The sequence below is a fragment of the Bombus bifarius genome, unplaced genomic scaffold (genome assembly GCF_011952205.1).
Source record: "Bombus bifarius isolate JDL3187 unplaced genomic scaffold, Bbif_JDL3187 scf7180000009200, whole genome shotgun sequence".
Taxonomy (NCBI): Eukaryota; Metazoa; Arthropoda; class Insecta; order Hymenoptera; family Apidae; genus Bombus; species Bombus bifarius.
In genome coordinates, this window is record NW_022884965.1 from 3,245,258 (window position 1) to 3,267,293 (window position 22,036).

Sequence of the window (22,036 nt, forward strand, 5' to 3'; positions counted from 1 at the left end):
TAAACACGCAGACACCTGCAAGTGAAGAAGCAGACTTTTATATCTTTTTCTTTCTTTCTTTCTTGTTATTTTTGGTGGGATTCAGGTCGACACGCAATACTTGAGAGGGCCCCACATCACTGAGGTGGATCGCGAGGGTCTGGAAACCGCCGTGCTAGGTCTGGAGTTCCGTCTGCGTACGAAGCACTTCAAGAGGGGGGACCTGAAGATCAAATGCCTGGCAACGATAGCGACCGTATATTGGAAATCGAACGAGCTCAGCATAGAGGGTGAAAGGCCCCTCAAGATGCCGGTCATGGAGAGCAGGGAGACAAGGGCGCAAGGCCATACGCACGCGGAACATATCTTAGGAGGTAAGCAATGGAACACGAGCTGCTCGGTCGGTATACAGTTGTTGTCGAAATTATTCGATCACTTGTCAAACCTTTCATGAGTATACAGTAGCTACAAAAGGAATTGACACATGCCCTTATCTTCTAATGAAGCGCTTCTCTGTTAGAATCTACATTTCATTTCCATAATATCAAATTACTAAATGATGAGAAATTTAACATACTTTAATTTAATTAATTAGTACGTACATGCTATGGTTTGCCAGTAGTTTTTGTAGCCATTATATTATGCGTTATAGATAAAACATTTCCAAATTGGAATGGCAGTATAGTGACCAGTACAGGCTTGAAACAAATTCGAGAACAATTGAGATACATAGAAAGTATAAGATATTTAGTATAAAGATATACATATCCAGCTAACATTTTTTCATATATCGCTTTTCGAATATCTTGCTCGGTTAGGAGCTTTTGCACTCCACTGTATACCACGTTGTAACGCGAAGTAGAATCATAAAAAAAGTTATTATTTGGAACGGAAGGCATCGAAAATATAGAACGGCGGTTTTTCGTGGAAGCTTTCATTCTAAAGGAAAAGCATTCCGGAGAGATCGCTTAAGGACGCGTGCACTTGACGGAAAAGCCTCAGTGGTTCCCATTTCTTCTCGTTTATACAGTCCCGTTGAAAATGCATTTAAAAATTGTTTCGATAGAAAATTATTTGAAATTTGTGAAATATTAGTTCGTTTTTCATTATTACTTAATTATTTATTGTGTCGTGTAATGAATTGTATCATATATACATTAAATTTATTGAAAATTTAGATTATTCAACGATTTCCGTGCTTTGCTTTGAAGCCTCTATTTTCCATATATCGATAAAAAATTCTGTCGGTAAAGAAAACAGTGATTCGATAATTTATCGATTAATGAGTAACCTTTTCGATTGAAGTGAATGGAACAATTAGTTTAGATATGTTAAATTCTTTTGCAGAAACATGAGAACCGCTGTTATACTTCAGTTAACTCTTGGACAGCGAATTTGTGGATGGCGATGGCTAGGTCAACTTTGATACGGACATTTCACGTTTATACTCTCTAATGATATACTTGCGTGTTATCGTTTTATCAGATTATATATAAACAGTTTTATTTCTGGGATAAATATTATTATTACGTTGGGGTAAATATCGGAGAATTATATTTGAAAGTGTTATTAAAAAATTTATTATCGTTTCCCACACTTTATTTTTATTTTCATTTTTATTTTTATTTACTTCCTCGTATATTGTTCAATATATTATACTAAAAATTCCACAAAAATTATGGCTATAATAACTATAATCCAGGTGAAAGTTAAACGCGCACGTAGCACATTTTCAAACCACTTTACTTCTAAGCCAAGTAAGGAAAAAAAGAAATTTTGTTGCTTTTAAAGAAAAAATAATTTTCCAGAAATATTCATAACTTTTCAAATTAAATACAACTATCTTAAGTCTATCATGACATCTACTAATTCTTTTCCATTTCCAAACAGATTTTCACCCCCTAGGAGAGGATCCCTAACCTACAAACGATCCTTTACCACCAAGACATCAATCGTTAAGATCGATGCCAAGGAAAAAGGACCGTCTGTCCACGAGGAAATATCGAGACGAAATATCGTTAGGAAAAACTGTGACAACGAATCAGAGACACGTTCGTTTGCCGACAATTTGCTGACTTATGGTCACATGCCTGGCGAACGTCAGTAAACGTTTGTGTCAGTAGCCTGTGGATGCAATTCCCTCGCCAATATCGATCGAATTAAACCGACGATACGTTCCGATTTTTCACTCGATTTCCATCGTCCATTTTACTCTTTTCTCTCTCTCTCTCTCTGTCTCTATTTTATTTTATTTTTTCCTTGTCCCTGGTTCGTCGACAAAAATTGCTCGTTGAGATTCATCGTGGTTCAATGCTTTTTCATTTCTGTTTCAGGAAGCGGAAGCAGCATGTTAGCGCCGTGTATCTTCCTGCTGATGACGAGTATATTGATTCTACGATAAGAAGGACACACACAACATGGTGCCGCGTCCTTTTTTGTGCTCATCCTTTTCAGGCCTCCAAAAACAAGTGTTATGGAGACCACTGGTGTACTAAATTATCCGTGTTGTTTCTATTTTTTATAATCGCAGTTAGTGGAGTTAGCGACGATATAGGCGAGAGAATATACTTAACAGAGATATACGTCAGTATGTTAGAGATTAGAAAATGGGTGGACGCATAAATTCGTACTTACTGAATCGGGTGTGTAAATCTCCCTGCATCTTGCACGGATTTTTTATACTTTCCATGTTTCGTTATCTTATAGCTTATAATCGTTTTTAACACTATAACGAAAGGCTAATTTCGAAATTGACGAACAATGGTTTTTTTGTACTTGTAGAAAAATTTAGTAACTTTAAATATATGAAAAACAAAACGATTAAAGTAATAAATAGATTTAGTTATCTAACCCAAAATGCAAGATGACCACTACAAATGCACAAAAATTCTTGTCCGATTGCATTTTTAATTTCGACAATAATATAAAATTGATTGTCAATATAAAAGTAATGAAACGTAATAAAAGTAATTAAATCTTGTATGATGTTAATAGAATTTAAAAAGTAACACAAAGTTAACGCTCATATGGCGGAGGTAATGTCGTGTCTGCGGCGTCATAGTGTTAAATCCCAGATTCTCAAGCAAGATGCAAAGAGATGTATAGTCTCGTTAAAGAAAACATGATCATGGTTACTTAAAGAAGCTATTCAATCGTTGATACAACACAGAGAGCAGAATTTACAAATCTACGTTCATCTCAGCATCTTCAAACTCTCGAGAGTGCGAAATTGCAGCCCTTACGTACTTCTTTTCCTCTCCTTCATCTCTTACTATTAAAAAGAATCGCAAGCGTAAACGAACGATTAATAATCAACCGGAATGAATGAATGAATGAATGAACGAACGAGCGAACGAACGCCGAGTATATTTATATTCTAATTGTACACGAGTGTTTCTATCGTCCAGTCACGCGAGAGAACAAGCAAAGATTTTAGCCCCGGTGAGAGTGTTCTCTTTCGTCGTAGCTTTTATCAATCTAGTCGCTATTAATCAACAGAGATATGTTACCCTAGAAGTTATTGTGAGCCGTGTGTATGCGCGTGAATGTAGAGTGTGTTTTACCAAAGAACATTTTGCGCTAAATAACATTCCTAATTGTTAATTACAAGTGAAATACACGGGGTGGTATAAAAAGAAACCACTACCTGCATATCGTATTTTACTGTAAGAGCACTTTGTACATATGTACATAAATTGAACCGACTTTTATCTCTAACTTAACGTTCTGATAAATAAAGCGGCGTTTACTTCAATGGATCAGACATAAGTCTTAGTTTTATCCAAGAATAACTTTTTAATTATAAGATACTATGTTTGCGTGTCTATGTACTATTCGTATTGTAAACAAAGAAGATCATAATTTGGAAGTACTGGAAAGGCATCTTTCAGTGAAAAACTGATGTCGCTTGCTCTGTGGCTTGCAAGACTTAACCGGCGATTTGGCGAAGAATTTGGAAATCTTTTGTTCCCCAGGATTCCCTGTGTCTTCCACTTCTTCCCATTCAACGGGCAGGGCCTTTGACTCCAGAATCTTTTCAGCAGTAGACCAGCTGAACCTGACAATATGCGGAAAGCCAAATACTGGATCTACATTCTCGGACAACCACTTTTTAGTATCCGGATCATTAGGATATCCGCTTCCGTACTGGGTTGTTATCAACTCTTCGCGAAATTGCCAAGCTTTCAAAGCATGATCGCGCAAAACTTTAGCGCAAATACTGGCAGCACTGACGATAGGATACGTTGAGTCAGCCTTCTTTGCCACAGTTATCTTTATATCCGGGAAAATCTGTTCCAACCTGGCCTGGTACTTCTGCGGTACGCCTACGGTGTCTACATAGATTTCTGTGATGTTTGCACCAGCTTCAATCACCAGTTTGGCTAGTTCAATCGCAGAATTCATAGAAACTTCGTTCAGGGAGGTCTTAACACGACGGTACATGTTATTCGCGATAATGTTAGGGGATATGACATCTACAGCCCAACCTATTATCTTGTGCTGCTTACAAATATTGTCGAAAATTGCGTCCCTCTGTTCTTCCGTCAAACTCTTGGAGTCTGCGCAACCTAGATCCACAAGAAGTTGCTTTTCTGATAAAGGTGCATAGGCAATCCCATAAACCATGGGTCCCAAGACTGGCCCACGCCCAGCCTCATCGATACCAAGTTGACATGGTTCATCCCGACACATTTGCGGTACCTAGAAGAAATTACAAATGAGGACTCAAGTTAGAAACTTGATTTGTTTGAGAAATGAATTATCTATGAAGGAATGTTTATCAGAGTGTACTATTAAAATCATCAATAGTTTAACAATTAAACGATGTTTATTTGTAAGAAATTTATTCTATATTCTTATATTGTAGGATACATATATATATATATATATACTGAATTGCTCCTTTCCAATCATACTTTTTATGGGATTTTGTATAATTTCACTGCTTTTACAAGTGTTTTTAAAATACATGATATGTTTCAGGCTCCACTAATAATGATTCTATAATTTTATTAGGTTATGTTTTCATAAGAGCAACTACACGTTACATAATTCCAAAACAGTTGCAAGCTGTTTTAAATAGTCTATTATGCTATTCTTCTGTTAGTTATTAACAGAAGGTCAAATTGATGATATGTTAATAGTTAATAGTTAACATTCAATAACCTATACGTCACTATGATCTCAAGAAAATAATAATTGAAGTAAATGATAAGAAAACAGAAGCTCTTAGAGTAAATAAAACATATCGTTCTTTTTTATATATACATACATCTGACAAATGAACTCTATTGACACTATGATCCCAAGCTTTGAAGTACGGGGTTAGGTTTTCTTTGCAGGTAATCTTACTATCTTTCTCAGAATTAACACAATTTTCTTCTAATTTCGTTTCTTCAGCTTCATCTATCATTTCCTTTTCGTTCTCCATAACGTTCACGCGTTTTTCCTCCAATATAACCTCAAAACCGAATGCCAGTATTTAGATTAACCGCCAAAATCGCAAACGTGGATATCGATAGGTCGTATCGAAGTATGATAAACAATTCTCTAATCCAAATGAGCATCACATTTTTAAATTGTTAGAGAATAATCTAGTCAAACTTAAGAAATTTACAATAATTAAAAATATTTTACAAATATTTGATTAGGTATTTCAATGATATTTTGAAGAAAAGAAACAAATAGAATTATTTCGATAAAACTCATGTATCGATAAAAATTCGCCCAGTATCGACCTCGCACCAAGGGTTTTTGACTACCTGTGTGCATGTGTACGCGTGTCCTCGGTAGAAATAGTTGATGACGCCGTGTGTTAGTAATATCGTGTGTCGCAAAATATAACCTCACAATAAAATGCTCCAATCCTTATCGGTATCATTAAAGGTCTCGTTCTTGAGAAGAATTTGATTTTACACAGTCGTGTTGGTCTGAGGACGCTTCGGCGTGCACATTACACCATGAAAGTTATCGTGAAGAAGCTTCAAGGGAAAGAATGCGTTGTTGACGTGAGTAGACAACAGCTTGATTTCCATTTTTCCCATTTTTCATTTTTCTATTTACAACGGGAAACGTCGCGCGATATATCCATTCAATTGATGAGCCGTCGACGATGTTTCTAGAAATTTTTTTAACCTACACATAGAATATTTTGCACATCTTAGGAAATTAACTTTTTGAATTTTTTTTATTTAGAGTAGTCTTAATAGGGTTACATTAGTATCACCAACTGTTTTCGTTAATCAGGATTCCGTGACTGACAATAATAATCATTGGCATACATATTTTCTGAGTGGTATATACACTAATGATGGGTTGAAAGTCATAGTGGTGTAAGTCAAGATTTTGAGAATTTGCACATATTGCATATACTTCAGCTTTTAAAAATATTGCCTTCTTAGCTTTGTAATTAACTAAGTTACAACTTTAATCTCTGTCACAATATATTTTTATGACTTGAAGAAATGTACTCAATCTTTTATAATAAACACAGAACACTATTTTATGAAAGCTAACAGTGGATTGATTTATGCTACTATAACTCTCAGGTGTCTAAATTTGCATATTGATCATAGCTATTGTCAGTTATTGCTTTTGTCAGTCCTGTGTCATTGATTTTACTGTAATCTATTTTGTCATTGATTAAACAGGTTTCATGTTATTCTAAATAATTGTTAATTAATTCTTTGTTTTTTAATAGATTACACCTTCAGATACAGTTCTTCAGTTAAAACATAAAGTCAGTGACCTCTTGGGAATAGATGTTCCCCACCAGAGACTGTTGCTTACGGGCAAGACATTAGCTGGTAGTATTTGAACTATAAACAAAACATTTGAATTTTATGTTTGCAGTCTAAGACAATGGCGTAACAATATTTCAGATGAAAATCCATTGAGTTTCTATCCAGGAATTAAGGATGGGAGCAAGTTAAATCTTTTGGTTATTAAAAAGGCAGAAGAAGGGTCTAGTGAGGGAAGAGCTTCACACAGCAAATCTGGCATATATCTCTTACGAGATGAAGTTTCTAGAGTTCTGAGGCATTATTATACAGAGTCAGAAACTGAGTCGATAACCAATGAGTTGATAAAAGACCTAAAGAATAAAGTGAATAACCTTAGTTACGATGATCTAGAACGATTAGCGACTGCACTTCTCCAGGACCAAGAGAATATAGCCTAAGAATAAAATTTCAGTTCTTCAACTTCTCTTGCTTATTATTTGATTATTGTAATACACTTTTATTTAATTAGAAAAAAACGTTGCCTCATATATCCTGATAACCAGTAGTATATTTTAAATAATCGTAAATAATAAGACGTGTAAAGAGCAACATATAGATGTATTAAAAGGTCGATTTTATTAAATTTATTAAAACGTACATAAAGTATACTAATAGTAACTGCACTTTAATAAAAAAAAATAGACGGGAGTTCTCAAGGATCGGCCAAGTCCAATTGGCGAAAGTATCGCGCAACTAGGCATATAAATAAATTCAGTGCCCCTATTTCATGTACTTCCAGTCTCTTCTAAAAAAATAAATAGAAAAAAGGGAAGAAGCAGATAAAGTTAAGATCAATAAGGAGAGGGCCTCAACTTTGTGTGTCTGATTTTAATGAAATTTTAGGGCCTGTAATAAATTCCTTTTTCTATGTTCATTGAAAACATTAAATACAAAAATAATAAATTCAACAAAGAGTGAAAATGTTGAAAACAGATGTTCATGTTAGTTTTTATGCAATGTATTAAATATAAATTATTCACTTTATGATAAGTACCATCCTAAAATTTTTATAATAATATTAATAATTAATTTAGAAGTATGTATTTAAAATATGCAGACTCAGAATTTTCATTTAAATCGACACTGGAGTTGGGGTCCTCTCCTTATTATAAGATATGTTAACTACAAAACAATTAGTAAGCGATTTATATGTTTTCTTTTAATACAAATGATAATTGTATCCTTCTTTTTAGACTACTTCTTTAACTCACTCCCTGATTTATGTCAATGGCAAATTTAATATACGCAATAAAACTGATTTGTTAAAAAATAAAGGATGGTGTTATTTGTAATCCATTATTACCGATTTTGCACGCATGACAGAACAGGTTCTAGCCAAAGAACGCAAACAAGAACATGTTCCTGGAGTTAGTGGCATTTCTAGAACAACTAGCAATGCATATATCCATTGACCCAATTTGTACTCAATCTTTTTTAATGTTTCCATGTGCTCAACTAAATATTCTAATATTTGTTCTACCATTGGTTGGTTTAAAGAAAAAATAACATCCAATGTTGGAGGAACTCGTATATTTTCTTCATCATTACCTGAACAGAATTTGATCCAACCTTCCTCATCATCGATACTTGGCTGTAAGATTAAAATGTTAACATTAATATTAAAACATGCAACTAGTAGAAAAGTACTTTAATATATACCATATCGATCTTTGGAGGTTTCCATTTACGTTTCAATGTCTGAATTTCATCTTTCAATTGACTTATGTATAGTCTGATATTAGAAAAGTCTGACACTTGACATAACTGCCAATCAAGCGTAGGGCCCAGCCATGGCGGTGCCTCCATGCAGCCTGATAACTTATAAGGTTGTGTTTACATGATTATTATACATTATCTGAATTCTGGCTAGTGTACAATTCATACTTCTTTTACAGATGATATTAAAACATCCATTTGCAAACTTACAGGTTCAACATCAATTGTAGGTTTTTTAAAATGTTTTCTATCAATATCAGCTACTACAATATCAGCACATTTCTGTGTTTCTATCCTGTAATAACATTATATAAAATTCTTTATTCTCGATTACTAATTATTAAAAATATTTTTTTATGATTATTTTCTGGAAATTTACTTACATTACTCTTTTTATATATTCTTCTCCGGAAGTTGGAGGCAAGGACAAATTAATATCCTCGTCAATTTCTCCAACATCGAAAGCAAGTTGTCTTAAATAATCTGTCATTTTGTTTATTGTTTAACAGATAGGTACTTCCAATTTTCATTCGATAAGATTAATTTTATTCGTGGACAGCATTTGTGTTAGTATATTTATAGGTTATATTGTTTCTTTCAGATTAGGTTATGGTCACCCTTTAATATAAATACCAAGGATCATGACAGTTGCAACTAAAATTTAAAAAGTTGCAATATAGGCAATGTAAAAAAGTTATGCATTTTTGTATTTCAAAGTGACAATAAACGCTTTGTTAAAACAGTCATTTTATTTAATACAGAAGGAATACTAAGAAATGGAACTTTTTATTTTTAACATTAGACTTTTAGCTTGATACATTGGGTTTTTTCGATTTTTAATTGCTTATAATTTTTTATTTTTTATAATTTTTGAAAAGAAAGTATGAATAATCCAATTTTTGCTTCCTGCATTCATTTACATAATTAATGAAAAATATGCAACTGAATTCATGATCCTCAATTTCTTCGAATATATGTATATTTTATCCAAATCGATTGAATCATTAAAAAGAAATATATTGTTTAAATTGTCTAACACATTACGAGTATTGTATGTATGTTGTATTGTTGTTTGGGTAACATACGTCTTTTATCATACAAGATATATATGCCCGTCTCAGTTCAAGCCAGGTCGGTAGGTACAAGTATACCCACAGATATGGGTACGTCTGAGTAGGTCCATAATCGAGTCATTTGTGTAATCATAGTCATGCTTGTGATTCACAGTGTGTAAGGGATAAGGAGACGTCTTTTGGAAGTTGTATACATTGTATCTTTACATAAAATTGTATATTTGTAAGAAGCGCTTAGAGCCGAAGCACTAACGAAAAAGTCTCGCATGCTAGAGACCTCTGGTGACAGAGTGGGGAAGGTTGCCACAGCAAATAGTTCTACCTGACGAATGATGTCGCTTTGACGGCTTTGTCTTTATCCATGCACGTGTGTTTGCGTATTGCACGGATCGTTCGATTTTTGGCGCACAACTAGGTAATAAATCTCGAACCTACTATAAAATCATTACTTCAATATAACCTATAAACATCTCATCGAGTAATTTCTAATAATTCTAAGAATTTTTCTAACATCCACTACTGTCGCAAAATAATCGAAGTTTCTTTTGTCTCAATTGCAGGTGCTTCGTCTCTATTTTTCTCCTGTTATCTTTCTTTTCCCTCTGTTAAACGTTCCTTATTTTTATTGCGCAACCAACATTAATAACCTAGTTATTTTTATCGGGTAACTTTAAATGTGGCCGTAGAAGAAATTCGAGAAATGCATTAAGAATCACGGTTTCTGTATCCCAGGCCCACTATCAGTGTCTTTCTCTTTCTTCTTCTATCGCTCTGTTCTGTCCCCCTCTTGCCTATGTACCTCTTCGTCGCACTCGTTGGCTGGCTCATGTAACGAGCCGTTTACGGCAATGGAAGTTTTTCAATTTTCGAATTTGACATTACTCCGCTTCGATCTTACTTTCTAACGCACGTGCGATCGTGTTCCTAACCTCCGGCTTACATAACACGTATCTTGTACCACGTATCTCATACCACATATCTCATACCACATATCTCATACCACGTTAAAACGACACTCCAAGTATCTAATCGAATTTCAGACGAATCATGCCGTCCGACGCAAAAAAGAAGCAGCAACAGAAAAAGAAGGAAGCAGCTAAAGCTCGTCAATCAGGCAAGAAGCCACCTCAGAATAACCAGAACAAGACTGTGGAGGATGGTAAGGAGTCCAGTCCTGGAGTGGGAATCATTCAAAATGGAACCAATGGGTTGCCTGTTAGTGCAGAAGGTAAAATTAGAAACTGTCTTTAAAAGGCAAAAATGTTATCTAAGGTCTTTTAATTGAGAATTTGATTCATTGGTGTTATTATAGAGGCACTGTGTATGAAACTGGAAGCAGATGCAAGATTGAATGCTGAAGCACGTTCATGTACAGGATCATTGGCTTCACACCCCCGAAGTCGTGATATAAAGATATCTAATTTTTCTATTACTTTCCACGGCTGTGAACTGCTGCAAGATACTATGTTGGAATTAAACTGCGGCAGACGTTATGGCTTGCTTGGACTTAATGGCTCTGGGAAATCTACTTTATTAGCTGTACTTGGAAATCGAGAAGTTCCTATCCCTGATCAGATTGACATTTTTCATCTGACCAGGGAAATGCCTGCTAGCGATAAAACAGCTTTAGATTGTGTGATGGAGGTAGATGAGGAGCGTATACGATTAGAAAAACTGGCAGAAGAGTTAGTAGAATGTGAAGAAGAAGATGCTCAAGTATGTTCTTACTTTGTATATCTTGCTTTTTTTACTGGCGCTTAATATTTAACAGTTTTTATCTAAATAGGAACAACTCATGGATGTCTATGAAAGGTTAGAGGATATGTCAGCTGATACGGCAGAAGCTCGTGCTGCTCATATCTTACATGGTTTGGGTTTCACTGCAAAAATGCAGAAAACACCTACCAAAGATTTCTCTGGAGGTTGGCGAATGCGAATTGCTCTTGCAAGGTTAACTATCTAATTATCTGTGAATAGAAGAGTTTGCATATGTATACAATGATCTACTAAGGCTGTTTTATTCTGTTTCAGAGCTTTATATGTGAAACCTCACCTATTATTACTGGATGAGCCTACCAATCATTTAGATTTGGATGCTTGTGTATGGTTGGAAGAAGAATTGAAAACATACAAAAGAATTTTGGTCATTATTTCTCACTCACAAGATTTCCTCAATGGCATCTGTACAAATATCATTCATGTCAATAAAAAGCAACTAAAATATTATGGTGGTAATTATGAAGCGTTTGTGAAGACAAGGTAAATTGAAATTAGACATAACAAAAAGATGAACGAAACTTAAATTCTTGCTAAATACAAATGAGAATATTAATATGAATTCTCTATGTTAGAATGGAATTACTGGAGAATCAAGTGAAGCAGTATAACTGGGAACAGGATCAAATCGCACACATGAAGAATTATATAGCTCGATTTGGACACGGATCTGCAAAACTAGCAAGGCAAGCACAATCTAAGGAAAAAACACTGGCAAAGATGGTAGCACAAGGTCTCACAGAAAAAGTAGTCAATGACAAAGTGCTGAACTTCTACTTTCCTTCTTGCGGAACTATTCCACCCCCTGTTATTATGGTTCAAAACGTTAGTTTTCGTTACAACGAAGATTCACCTTGGATTTATAAAAATCTAGAATTTGGTATAGATTTAGACACCAGAATTGCATTAGTTGGGCCAAATGGAGCTGGAAAAAGTACTCTTTTAAAATTATTATATGGAGATGTAAGTTCCAATTAACCACCATGTACGGAAATTAAAAAAGGGAATATTTATATATACAAAATTACATATTAATTTATAATTACAGTTAGTTCCAACTAGTGGTATGATACGTAAGAACAGTCATCTTCGGATCGGGAGATACCACCAACATTTACATGAATTATTAGATCTAGATATGTCGCCTTTGGATTACATGATGAAAGCCTTCCCAGATGTTAAAGAACGAGAAGAAATGAGAAAAATCATTGGTCGTTACGGATTAACCGGTCGTCAGCAGGTATAATTATTTATAAAAGCTTAAATATCTATCATTGAGGTTCAAAAAGTAATATTTTCTTTTTGTGTGTATAGGTATGCCCAATAAGGCAATTGTCCGATGGTCAACGTTGTAGAGTGGTCTTTGCATGGTTAGCTTGGCAAGTGCCTCATCTATTATTACTTGACGAACCGACCAATCATTTAGACATGGAGACAATTGATGCATTAGCTGATGCAATTAATGATTTTGATGGTGGAATGGTGCTTGTGTCTCACGATTTCAGATTAATCAATCAGGTATATACTGCCGTTTAAAAAGACTAGGTATATAATCCATTAATCATTTGATTATATAATATCTATTCGTTTTATTAGGTGGCAGAGGAAATTTGGGTCTGTGAAAATGGTACAGTCACGAAATGGAGTGGAAATATATTAGACTACAAAGAGCATCTGAAGACCAAAGTGCTTAGTGACAACCAGAAGAGACAAAAGGAGATGCACAGAAGCAAATAATTTGAATAATGTGTAATATGCTTTGCCCAATTTTTTTCCAAGTATATTTTCTCTCTCTCTCCATTATAGTAATCTGTCCTCGTTGTTTTGTGTCTATTGCTGACTTTGCGCTGCTGTGTAGCGTTTTTCAGCGATCGAAGATTTTTTAGTTAATTTATTTAAATAATGAGCAGCGAATTACTCTGTAATAGCTGGCGATATCGATTCATGGTGGCTATTTGCCATGTTATTAATTTAGAGATCCGACATTATTACTGTACTACGAAAAATTATATATTTCACATGTATATACATATATGTATGTGTTTACACATACGTATATGTATATGTATGTATATACATAAATAGATTACTTAAGAGAACTACTGAAATAAAACACGTTTAAGTATTATTAACACACAACAAATACTCGAATTTTTTTCTTGCAATTTAGCTTTATTATAAAGTCGTATTTAGCTATAAATTAATTTGATTCTTGGTATATAAAAAAATATATGGATGTGTACAAACAGTTATAAATACTTAATATAATCGATAAAACGACACGATTTCTCTCGAATAGAACTTTTCATCTGACATTATACATAAATACTTTGATCTAGTATTAACATCATGGAAGACTAAAGTCTCGCGGATATCCATATCACAAGAAGTAGTATATCTCTGGTTCTTTCGTCGTGAAAAATGTTTAAATCTATATATATTATATATCTTACAATATTTTTTAATACGCCATGGAAGTAATGTATGCATTTTTGTAACAACTATGATTACATGAAATGTAATACACTGAATATTGTCGATAGAAAACTCGAAGTTGCACTATTGGGTTTTGGACCTTGATATAATAAAAAAAGGAAAAGAAATACATAATATGAAACACTTTGTAATGCTGTGTATACCTTCAATTTCACGTAGAGCCTAATAAAGCCTAGTATAAGGACCCAAAACCACGAGAAACATAGAAACTGTAAATACTGGTGAAGATTTTTCTGGATCAGGAGATAAACTGAAGGTCAAACGGGTGTTGAAGCTGGAACAGAACAAGCCACCTCCTGTGCCAGTGCAGCATTCCTTAAGATTGATAAATGGGAATCCATATCACTCAAAGCTTGATCAATAAATGCTAATTTCCTAGCATGACTCTTGGACACTCCATGCTTAGTCACCAATGCCAGGTGTGTAACAGCCAGTACCAATGCTGCTACTCTGGCTTCCAATAATCTTGCATCTAATGGTGGATACAAACTTCTAACCACATCGTCAACTCGAGGTGGAATACGTCTGGCAACCTAATGAATACAAATATACAAATTCTTAGCTTTGAGTGTTACTATGGAATAAGTTAGTATACACTTACATCCACTATCTCCAATGGGACAGTTTTACTGTTTACTGTGCCTGCAATAGCAGTGAGACTGGAAGCCAAAGCATGGCACGATCTTAATACAGCAATACATAGTGGAGCTAAACCAGTAGCATCATCAACCCATCTGTATTATCCATAAAATTTCACCATTGAGTAATTAATTCAGAGTCTCATCTCTAGATATTAACAAACGCTCTATACCTCTCTGCACCAGCTAACCATTCTTCGCTTTCCCAAACATCTAAGCCTAAACCAGAGAAATTTTCTCCCTCTAGCAAGTCTGAGCTTAGATCTGGAGAGTCTTTCTGATTCTGAAATGCAATTGTACAGATTTTACCATGTTTCATAAGAGAGAAAAAACAATATATATATGACTTATAGTATATAACTTACATAGTAACATCTTTGTCTTTTGCATATAACAAGTAATACTAAGAGTGCACCAAGGAAAACAGCAGCAAGTGCACCAAGTGCAACAGCTACTACTGTTTCCATTCCTGTAGCACTAGTTGTGGGACCAGCGTTACTTATGGACACCGGAGAACTCATTTTTCAGATGAGTTTGACAATTCAATTACTTTGTTCAAATGAACCTTTTAATTAACTAAACCCTTTTAAATAGTTCATGAATACTGTTTCAACTATTTTTCTTGTGTCAAAACTGTAAACAGCGTCGAGTTTCCCGGTGACAGTCGGTGGGAGGCGGAGACTGTCACGAATCTTAAGCTCCATTCATAAAAAATAATTCCTGATTGTAGCTTTTGTAAGTCACGTTATGTAATTCGGAAATTATATTAACAAGTGGTTTTGTACTATTCCATGCCTGTACAGAGGAAATCTATGAAGAATAAGATCATAATCGGTAAATCCGTAAAAAGTGGAAAGTAAATATATAGGAAAATTTATATAATGAAGTATTAAACAAGTTCTCCTCTTTTCTCATTTTGCTTATTTAAAAATTAGAAGGAATTTTTGGTAGGAATTTCTTTATTACATTTTTAGAAGTATGTTTTTATGGATGTATACACATTTTTGGATCTGTGTAATTATTTTGTTATGAAAGTTAATATCTAGGGAGTTCTAACAAATATTAAAACTATGAACGAATGTTAACAGTTATCCCATTTAATTTACAAAAAATATTTAGCATTTATTTATTACGCGAACATAGCTTTTATAGTTTCGGAAAGATCATTTTTTAAATAACAATGTTTCCTTAATGATAATAGTAATATTTATAAAATATTAATACGTATATTTGTTTTTTAATCGATGTTTAAAAGTTCATCGAATTTTTTGAAATGATCGATCTTGTGATTTATGATATTAATAAGCGAAAAGATAACTTTCGAAAGTAGGAATTTAAAAACTTTTGTTTTAGAATGACAATTAATTTCTGTAATTACTTATCAATTAAATTTATTATCTTAGAAATTCAAACATTTAAACTTATATTTCCTGATGCCTCCCATTTTAATTCTTATATACGTATAATTACTCTATATTTTTTAACAACCTTATAATTACATTTTTTTGAAATATAGAATGCAATTTATTTTTTTAATTATATTTTCTATAAAATTCCATTCAATAAATAATCATTATCGAAATCTTAAAAGCATTGATAACAAAATTTGAATCATCATGACTTTTTTATAAACTAATGAAAAGGAAATAATAAATAAAACAAAAAATTCAATAGCAAAGGAAAAATGATTTATAAATCGATCAGCCAATATTTATTATCATATTATAATACTTGGCAGCACTGTTGCGAAATGAAATAATTCAGTGCATTTCATAGTCATATGTTTTGTGTCATGAAAGAGTTGCTGTCAAATTTAGTGTCATTCGTGAATATTTTGTAAGTGAAAAGGCAAAGATATCACGAACGATTTCGCGACAAATCCACTCTGTTTAACTTGCGTTCTCGTCTGTATTTAAGTTACCGAATTTCGAAGAGAATATAACCTATCTTTCTTAAAGTTGCAAATTTCTTTTTTATCAGATTACCAGGTAAGGTAATACATTGAACGTGATATCCAAACAATACAATACATTTAAAAATTTATGAAAATCGACATTTCAAGTTATCACGTGAAACATAATTTTTATCCTTTTCTTAGTTCAGTGCGAAACTTAAACAAAAGGTGTCACACTTGTCCCAGAGTCAACATAGAAAAGTTTTGTAAAAAATTGTTCAGAGAAATATATTTTAAAACAAAGAGGTAAAAGAAGAGGTCAATTGATTAGAGAATTAGAAAGAATTCACAAAACATTTTGTATACAACATGAATAGGACAACGAACAGTGCAACAGCGAGACTGAAGCAAGACTACTTACGTCTTAAAAAGGATCCTGTACCATATGTTGTTGCAGAGCCAGTACCCTCGAATATATTAGAATGGTATGTGTTTTAAATGTTTTGTATATTAAGAGATAATCTGTTATACATAGTGACTTATAAAAGTATATAGACATTTACCTTAGGAAACTTTTATGTATATTTGTATGTGTTGTATAAAACATTTTGAAATTTCACAATATTGTGATAAAATTTGAAACTGATTAAAAAATGTACATAGAAATTATAAGACATTCAATGTAAACATATATCTCCCAAAGAAAATTTAAAATGTTTTGTATAACATAGCATATTCATAAAAAGTTTCTGTAAGCATTCTAATATTTTTGTGAGTCATTATAAATGCTTATATGTAGATACAGTATGATGTTTTTTAGGCATTATGTTGTGAAGGGTCCAGAGAAAACTCCCTATGAAGGAGGATTTTATCATGGAAAACTTATATTTCCAGTAGAATTTCCATTCCAGCCTCCTAGCATTTATATGACTACTCCAAATGGCAGATTTAAGGTCAATACAAGATTGTGTTTGTCTATCTCTGACTTCCACCCTGATACATGGAATCCAGCGTGGAGTGTATCTACTATTCTTACAGGATTACTTAGTTTTATGGTATGTAATTAATTATTAATAATTAAATTAAGTTCTAATATATCCAATACTAATGTATTGTCTTATGATAGATTGAAAATAGCCCTACCATGGGTAGTATCAATACATCTGATCACGAGAAAAAACAATTTGCTGCACAGAGTTTAGAGTACAATTTAAAGGACAAGTTATTCTGTGAACTTTTTCCAGAAACTGTTGAGGTATCATTAATATTACAAAATGATATACTTTTGATCCATACCAAATAGATTAGTAGAGGAATTCATGTTTCATAGGCAATAAAAGCAGAATTGGAACACAGAAAAGAATTAGAAAAACAGGCAAGGCATCAGACCACGGCTTCAGAAGTTTCGTCACTGTTACGCGATCAACTACAAAGGGATCAAAGTCCATTGTACAGTGTGCTCACCAATCTTGTTGTCATTATAGGATTCGCAGCATTTGCTTTCACAGTAAAATACGTATTATGGAGCGTTGCTATGGAATAAGTGAACGAAAAATGAATACATAGCATACTTTTCGATAAAGGAAAAAGAACGAGGAAAGATGTTGTAATAACGATGCGTGCAGATCTTGAAGAAAGGTATTAAAAACTGATTTGGGGCTGTTTGTCCACATCGAATCCACACCACACGGGCGTTTGATAGATTTTTATAACAAAGTTACTTGTAAAATACGAGTTGTGTACTATATTCGCAAATTTTAAATGTGGTAACCGCGAAACTACGGTAACAATTCCCCAAAGGGTTCTACCTGTGAGCGTTTATCATCAAACAAAATGTCACTGAGTTCTTTATCCAGTTGTAAAGAGAAAAAAGGAAGAAAAACAAATCATAACGCTGTTAATTGATTCGAATTGAATTTCGAATTAACACCATTGGCTTTCAGTCAAGTTCTGTTGCGCGAATTTCCAAAGCGTAGTTCAACTAACCTGAACTATAAATATTTAGCGATTATTTGAACAATTATGTAAGTAACTACATGGTATAAGTATATAAGAAGGGGATAGAGGGAAAATGAAAGAGATAGAGTAATAAGGTAAATTCGTGGGAGCTTCCCAATGCTATAAGTAAATCAGTGAAGATTCAAATCTTGCTACTGCTTTCTATTCTTGATCTTTCTTTCCATACATCCACAACGGACTTTTCGCACGATGCTTCAACAACAAAAAACACTTCCCGAATACGTTTAAAAATAAATAGAAGTTCGTCTCTGCGATGTGCCAATGAGAAACTAAGTCAAAATTTCTAACTGAATCGAACTAAGCTTAGTAGAGAATAGCTTGTGTCATTGATGAAACGTGCCGATCTTGTAAATACGTGTAGTAGACTAGTAAGACGTGTGTAATATCAGTTGATAACAAAGTTAAAAAAAAGCAAAGAAATTGAACAGATCAGTGTCAGTATTCATTGTTTAATTATTTCGAGAGATAATTTTAGAGAAATCGATTCTTTGAATATACATGTTGTGTGTTCTCAGCTTGCTCAGAAGTTTTGTTCGAATCGGTTATCATAGCTTTATTGGACGTAGTGTACTTTTGCTGTCACCCGGTGTGATTGAAAAAAGGAAAAAAGAAAATGAGATTTAATTGTAACTCGCAGATTAACACATTACGATTATACTTTACCGAGTAATTAACAATTGGTAACGTGTACGAAACTATATTCATGGAAACAGAACTGACATATAATCCGTGAAACGATATTTATGTTAAGGAATTGCATCGGTTTTATTTATGGATTAAAAATAATGTAATAATTTTTCTACACGAAAAAAGATGTCTATTTTTTGCTTCCTTGCTATTCGATATATTTGTAAAAAAAAAAAAAAAACAGGAAAGAAAAAGGAAATTATTTAAAATTTCTAATTATTTAATGTACAAGCTGATTAATTTACTTAATTTTAAGAATTCAAGTATTCAATTTCAATATTTTAACAACAAATTTAGTGAACAACCAGTGTAATACACCCAGAATAATTTATTAGCACTGAAAATTATGCACGCGAATTTGAAATACGAACAGAATTTGAAAATGAAACCTTCGCGCTCTTTTTCGTCATGTCCCCGCACCATCTTGAAGCGCAATGTGTTTAAAAGCAACTTCTACGTTCTAATGAGTATTTTTATAAAGAAATGATCGTTTTCTCTTCCAATTGGATTAATTTTGTTCAATTATGGATAGAAGAGGAAATCATTCACTTTTAGTTGTAAAACAAAATCTGAAGTAAGTTGTATTTTTACTTGTTATTGACGTTCGTTATCATTTTCTGCCTCCACATAAAATTTACAAATGTATATTAGTTACATACCTTCTATTCACTCGTATACATGAAAAACTACTTTTATTTTATTACTCAACGTGTAAATAATATATAATTAGGAAATATAGCTACCTTATATTAAGCGAAAAATTGTGGTTATAGTTTAAGATTGACACTTAAGATGTCGTCGTGATACAATTTTCTGGTCAATTTTTCGTCGCACAATTTGCGCTTTGTGTATCATCTATTTCCTTTTTATATACAGACATATAATATACTATAATAAATAAAGAAATCGTCATCGAATTTTTTATATATGTTAAGCATATCACAACGATGCTAATACAATTACATGTCTTATTTGACTTATGTAGTCACAATATCGAACACGCAGAAAAATGCAGTATACCAGAGAAATTTGAAAGAAATATTTATATTTCATTATTAGTTTTCAAATATTCAAAAACATCGAATTTCTCGAATCCAAATATCCTTTTTGAAATAATTTTTTAATTTTAATATCGTATTTTTAATTACAGCTACGATTTACGATTTGAAGAATATTTGGCTGAATTTCGTTTTGGGGTACAACGAATTTGTAACTTCTTTTGAGTTTGATATGATAGCTTTTGACAAGCTAAATCAAACGTTTTAAAACGCGAAGATTATTAAAAATTAGCATAAGTTATTTAAAAAAATCACAAATTTGGTGTTCTGCAGAATAAAGTTCATTGGAATAATATTAAATATTTTATAGAGTATTATCGAGTATTATCGATTATCGATACACCTGATGGGTTACGATTAAAATTCGATCGACATACATATGTGTATGTGTATGTAGCATCTTCGAGAATTGTTTAAAGAACCATTCAACGGTTTGTCGATCGAAAAGGAAGAAAGGGAATGGGAGCAGTGGCAGTTTACCGGGATGGTAAACAGTTAGAATTTTCTTTCAATGCTCCCTTGTTTGAGTGCGGTCGGGAGGAAGGATGCATCCTGTGAAGCCGTCTTTTACTTTCGTACCGATTCTACGTTTACTCGTTTCTGCCTCTGGAGCCGTGTACTCGGAATTCGAACGTAGATGAATGAATATCAACTAGGATAATAAACGAAGAATATTCGAATTATGATGATTTGAGGAATTAATATAATTAATTTAAATAATTTAAGGGAAGCCTGAACTAACAATTCTTTATTTTTTAACCAATTTTCTATTTTTTTTTTTTAGGAAATGTAAAGTAATTTGGTTTTGAAATTAAATAAGTTTGAGATTAGGTTGGCCGCCATTTCTTAATTTTGAGCGTTGGCAGTTAAGCTTACTAGATTTCTAATTTTTACTGACTACATTAGGAGGAGAGTATTGTGTTTGGTCTTAACGTATGCATGTATATGTGTATATGCATATGTTTATACATATATATATGTTTATTCGAATTCCTGTAATTTTAAAATGCCTTAACTTTAATCAATTCTAACTTTACAGGTCTCAATCGATTCATGCTATTAATTGCAAATGGTATATGGTCATAATAACCATTAAATTCTGTAAATACTGTGGGCGTCTGACTACTGCGTTTTTAAACGTTACCTATCTATAAATTCGGTAACTATATATACTAGCTACTTAAAAATATCTGAATGTGTATGTACCTTATATTTCTAAGTGAAACAAATACATCTTGTATTTTTATCTTTCTAGCTTTGCGTAATCGGGTACCATTTTATTTTAATACTTATCTTACTGGTAATAAAAGTTTTCAGTTTTTAACGTAAGTAATGTCTAATTTTTTAATATGAATAATTTCAAACTTTCAATATAAGTAATTCGCAACATTTTCCTCTCTCCAACATAAATAATTCCTAATTTCTAATATAACTGAAATGCATCTAGATTAAATATTATTTTTATGTTCTAACTTCATCTTTTCCACTCAAAGTCACAGATTTTTAATGACTTCAAGAAATCTTTGTGGCGTCCCGTGTTCCTTGCGTTCAAACAATAGTGCAGCTGCCTTGAAAGCTTCCTGTACACTAGTTTCACGAAGATCCACCTTAATCTATGAAAATATGCCGCAAAAGAAGCAAACAGCAATTTATTTAACCACGAAATAATAAGGAAGTCGTTCATACGCTCCTTCCCTAGCGATCCCAACATCCCCTTTCTCGACTGCTTTTCGCCTGGAGACCGCCTCCTGCAAGTAAATCATCGAACCAGGCGCCAGGATACTTTGGTCATGCCTGAAATCCTGCGAAAATAAGATGCACATGTCCGCGACGTGTCTCTATTTCATTCTATATCCTTAGATTTAATCACTAAATTTACTAGATTTAGTAATTTGCAATTAGATTTTACTCTATTTCT

At 33.1% G+C, this 22,036-nt stretch overlaps 7 protein-coding genes across 15 annotated transcripts in view; 4 read left to right on the plus strand and 3 right to left on the minus strand.

Annotated features, from left to right (window-relative positions):
* The window catches only part of LOC117214383, a 127,021-nt gene extending 123,279 nt beyond the window's left edge, over window positions 1-3,742 (plus strand). For 2 of the 4 annotated variants that reach the window (XM_033460479.1, XM_033460478.1), the window contains 2 exons: window positions 86-353; window positions 2,313-3,742. In XM_033460479.1, coding sequence (XP_033316370.1) covers window positions 86-353; window positions 2,313-2,380 — 336 coding nt within the window. In that variant the 3' untranslated portion in view covers window positions 2,381-3,742. Of the gene's footprint in view, window positions 1-85; window positions 354-1,326; window positions 1,516-1,869; window positions 2,095-2,312 lie in introns of all 4 variants that reach the window. The other 2 variants (XR_004488846.1, XR_004488845.1) reach the window with 2 other exon arrangements.
* Window positions 3,309-5,463, minus strand: LOC117214379 (ribonuclease H2 subunit A). Of its 3 annotated transcripts, none has more exons than XM_033460468.1 (2): window positions 5,252-5,463; window positions 3,309-4,680 (listed from the first exon to the last, which is right to left on the minus strand). In XM_033460468.1, the coding sequence occupies exons 1-2, from the start codon at window positions 5,408-5,410 to the stop codon at window positions 3,835-3,837; spliced, it is 1,005 nt and encodes a 334-aa protein (XP_033316359.1). In that variant the 5' UTR covers window positions 5,411-5,463; the 3' UTR covers window positions 3,309-3,834. The 3 variants fall into 3 exon arrangements, with proteins under 3 accessions (XP_033316359.1, XP_033316361.1, XP_033316360.1); XM_033460470.1 differs by lacking the exon at window positions 5,252-5,463 and adding an exon at window positions 5,146-5,164; XM_033460469.1 differs by lacking the exon at window positions 5,252-5,463 and adding an exon at window positions 4,896-4,912.
* Window positions 5,464-5,699: 236 nt separating this feature from the next.
* On the plus strand, window positions 5,700-7,382 carry LOC117214394 (ubiquitin-like protein 4A). Its single transcript, XM_033460495.1, has 3 exons — window positions 5,700-5,987; window positions 6,680-6,785; window positions 6,861-7,382. Exons 1-3 carry the CDS (start codon window positions 5,940-5,942, stop codon window positions 7,157-7,159), a joined length of 453 nt encoding a protein of 150 aa, XP_033316386.1. The 5' UTR covers window positions 5,700-5,939; the 3' UTR covers window positions 7,160-7,382.
* Window positions 7,315-9,111, minus strand: LOC117214385 (gem-associated protein 2). Its single transcript, XM_033460482.1, has 5 exons — window positions 8,861-9,111; window positions 8,688-8,772; window positions 8,421-8,579; window positions 8,065-8,352; window positions 7,315-7,506 (listed from the first exon to the last, which is right to left on the minus strand). The coding sequence occupies exons 1-5, from the start codon at window positions 8,965-8,967 to the stop codon at window positions 7,414-7,416; spliced, it is 732 nt and encodes a 243-aa protein (XP_033316373.1). The 5' UTR covers window positions 8,968-9,111; the 3' UTR covers window positions 7,315-7,413.
* Window positions 9,112-9,593: 482 nt separating this feature from the next.
* On the plus strand, window positions 9,594-13,943 carry LOC117214373 (ATP-binding cassette sub-family F member 2). 4 transcript variants are annotated; one of them, XM_033460457.1, is made up of 9 exons: window positions 9,594-9,612; window positions 10,591-10,778; window positions 10,863-11,266; window positions 11,337-11,500; window positions 11,582-11,809; window positions 11,902-12,289; window positions 12,375-12,566; window positions 12,641-12,844; window positions 12,923-13,943. In XM_033460457.1, exons 2-9 carry the CDS (start codon window positions 10,598-10,600, stop codon window positions 13,061-13,063), a joined length of 1,902 nt encoding a protein of 633 aa, XP_033316348.1. In that variant the 5' UTR covers window positions 9,594-9,612; window positions 10,591-10,597; the 3' UTR covers window positions 13,064-13,943. The 4 variants fall into 4 exon arrangements, with proteins under 4 accessions (XP_033316348.1, XP_033316346.1, XP_033316347.1 ...); XM_033460455.1 differs by lacking the exon at window positions 9,594-9,612 and adding an exon at window positions 9,673-9,707; XM_033460456.1 differs by lacking the exon at window positions 9,594-9,612 and adding an exon at window positions 9,809-9,965.
* Window positions 13,481-15,296, minus strand: LOC117214390 (transmembrane protein 98-like). The gene is made up of 4 exons (XM_033460489.1): window positions 14,826-15,296; window positions 14,634-14,743; window positions 14,424-14,556; window positions 13,481-14,355 (listed from the first exon to the last, which is right to left on the minus strand). The coding sequence occupies exons 1-4, from the start codon at window positions 14,979-14,981 to the stop codon at window positions 14,080-14,082; spliced, it is 675 nt and encodes a 224-aa protein (XP_033316380.1). The 5' UTR covers window positions 14,982-15,296; the 3' UTR covers window positions 13,481-14,079.
* An 893-nt stretch (window positions 15,297-16,189) lies between these two features.
* Window positions 16,190-19,244, plus strand: LOC117214387 (ubiquitin-conjugating enzyme E2 J2-like). Its single transcript, XM_033460483.1, has 5 exons — window positions 16,190-16,448; window positions 16,559-16,839; window positions 17,175-17,409; window positions 17,481-17,609; window positions 17,685-19,244. Exons 2-5 carry the CDS (start codon window positions 16,724-16,726, stop codon window positions 17,895-17,897), a joined length of 693 nt encoding a protein of 230 aa, XP_033316374.1. The 5' UTR covers window positions 16,190-16,448; window positions 16,559-16,723; the 3' UTR covers window positions 17,898-19,244.
* The last annotated feature ends 2,792 nt before the right edge of the window (window positions 19,245-22,036 follow it).

Coding starts and splice junctions, on each gene's coding strand:
- LOC117214379 (XM_033460468.1), bottom strand. CDS start 5,410: ATGGAGAACGAAAAGGAAATGATAGATGAAGCTGAAGAAACGAAATTA. Junction 4,681..5,251: donor ATAGAGTTCATTTGTCAGAT/GTATGTATATAT, acceptor AATTTCTTCTAG/GTACCGCAAATGTGTCGGGA.
- LOC117214394 (XM_033460495.1), top strand. CDS start 5,940: ATGAAAGTTATCGTGAAGAAGCTTCAAGGGAAAGAATGCGTTGTTGAC. Junction 5,988..6,679: donor GGAAAGAATGCGTTGTTGAC/GTGAGTAGACAA, acceptor GTTTTTTAATAG/ATTACACCTTCAGATACAGT. Junction 6,786..6,860: donor TACGGGCAAGACATTAGCTG/GTAGTATTTGAA, acceptor ACAATATTTCAG/ATGAAAATCCATTGAGTTTC.
- LOC117214385 (XM_033460482.1), bottom strand. CDS start 8,967: ATGACAGATTATTTAAGACAACTTGCTTTCGATGTTGGAGAAATTGAC. Junction 8,580..8,687: donor CTACAATTGATGTTGAACCT/GTAAGTTTGCAA, acceptor CAACCTTATAAG/TTATCAGGCTGCATGGAGGC. Junction 7,507..8,064: donor CTGTCATGCGTGCAAAATCG/GTAATAATGGAT, acceptor TTATTTTTTTAG/AAGAGACTGGAAGTACATGA.
- LOC117214373 (XM_033460455.1), top strand. CDS start 9,688: ATGCTTGTGATTCACAGTGT. Junction 10,779..10,862: donor GTTGCCTGTTAGTGCAGAAG/GTAAAATTAGAA, acceptor GTGTTATTATAG/AGGCACTGTGTATGAAACTG. Junction 11,810..11,901: donor GAAGCGTTTGTGAAGACAAG/GTAAATTGAAAT, acceptor TCTCTATGTTAG/AATGGAATTACTGGAGAATC.
- LOC117214390 (XM_033460489.1), bottom strand. CDS start 14,981: ATGAGTTCTCCGGTGTCCATAAGTAACGCTGGTCCCACAACTAGTGCT. Junction 14,744..14,825: donor AAAGACAAAGATGTTACTAT/GTAAGTTATATA, acceptor ATTGCATTTCAG/AATCAGAAAGACTCTCCAGA. Junction 14,557..14,633: donor TGGTTAGCTGGTGCAGAGAG/GTATAGAGCGTT, acceptor TGGATAATACAG/ATGGGTTGATGATGCTACTG.
- LOC117214387 (XM_033460483.1), top strand. CDS start 16,724: ATGAATAGGACAACGAACAGTGCAACAGCGAGACTGAAGCAAGACTAC. Junction 17,410..17,480: donor CAGGATTACTTAGTTTTATG/GTATGTAATTAA, acceptor GTCTTATGATAG/ATTGAAAATAGCCCTACCAT. Junction 17,610..17,684: donor TTTTTCCAGAAACTGTTGAG/GTATCATTAATA, acceptor CATGTTTCATAG/GCAATAAAAGCAGAATTGGA.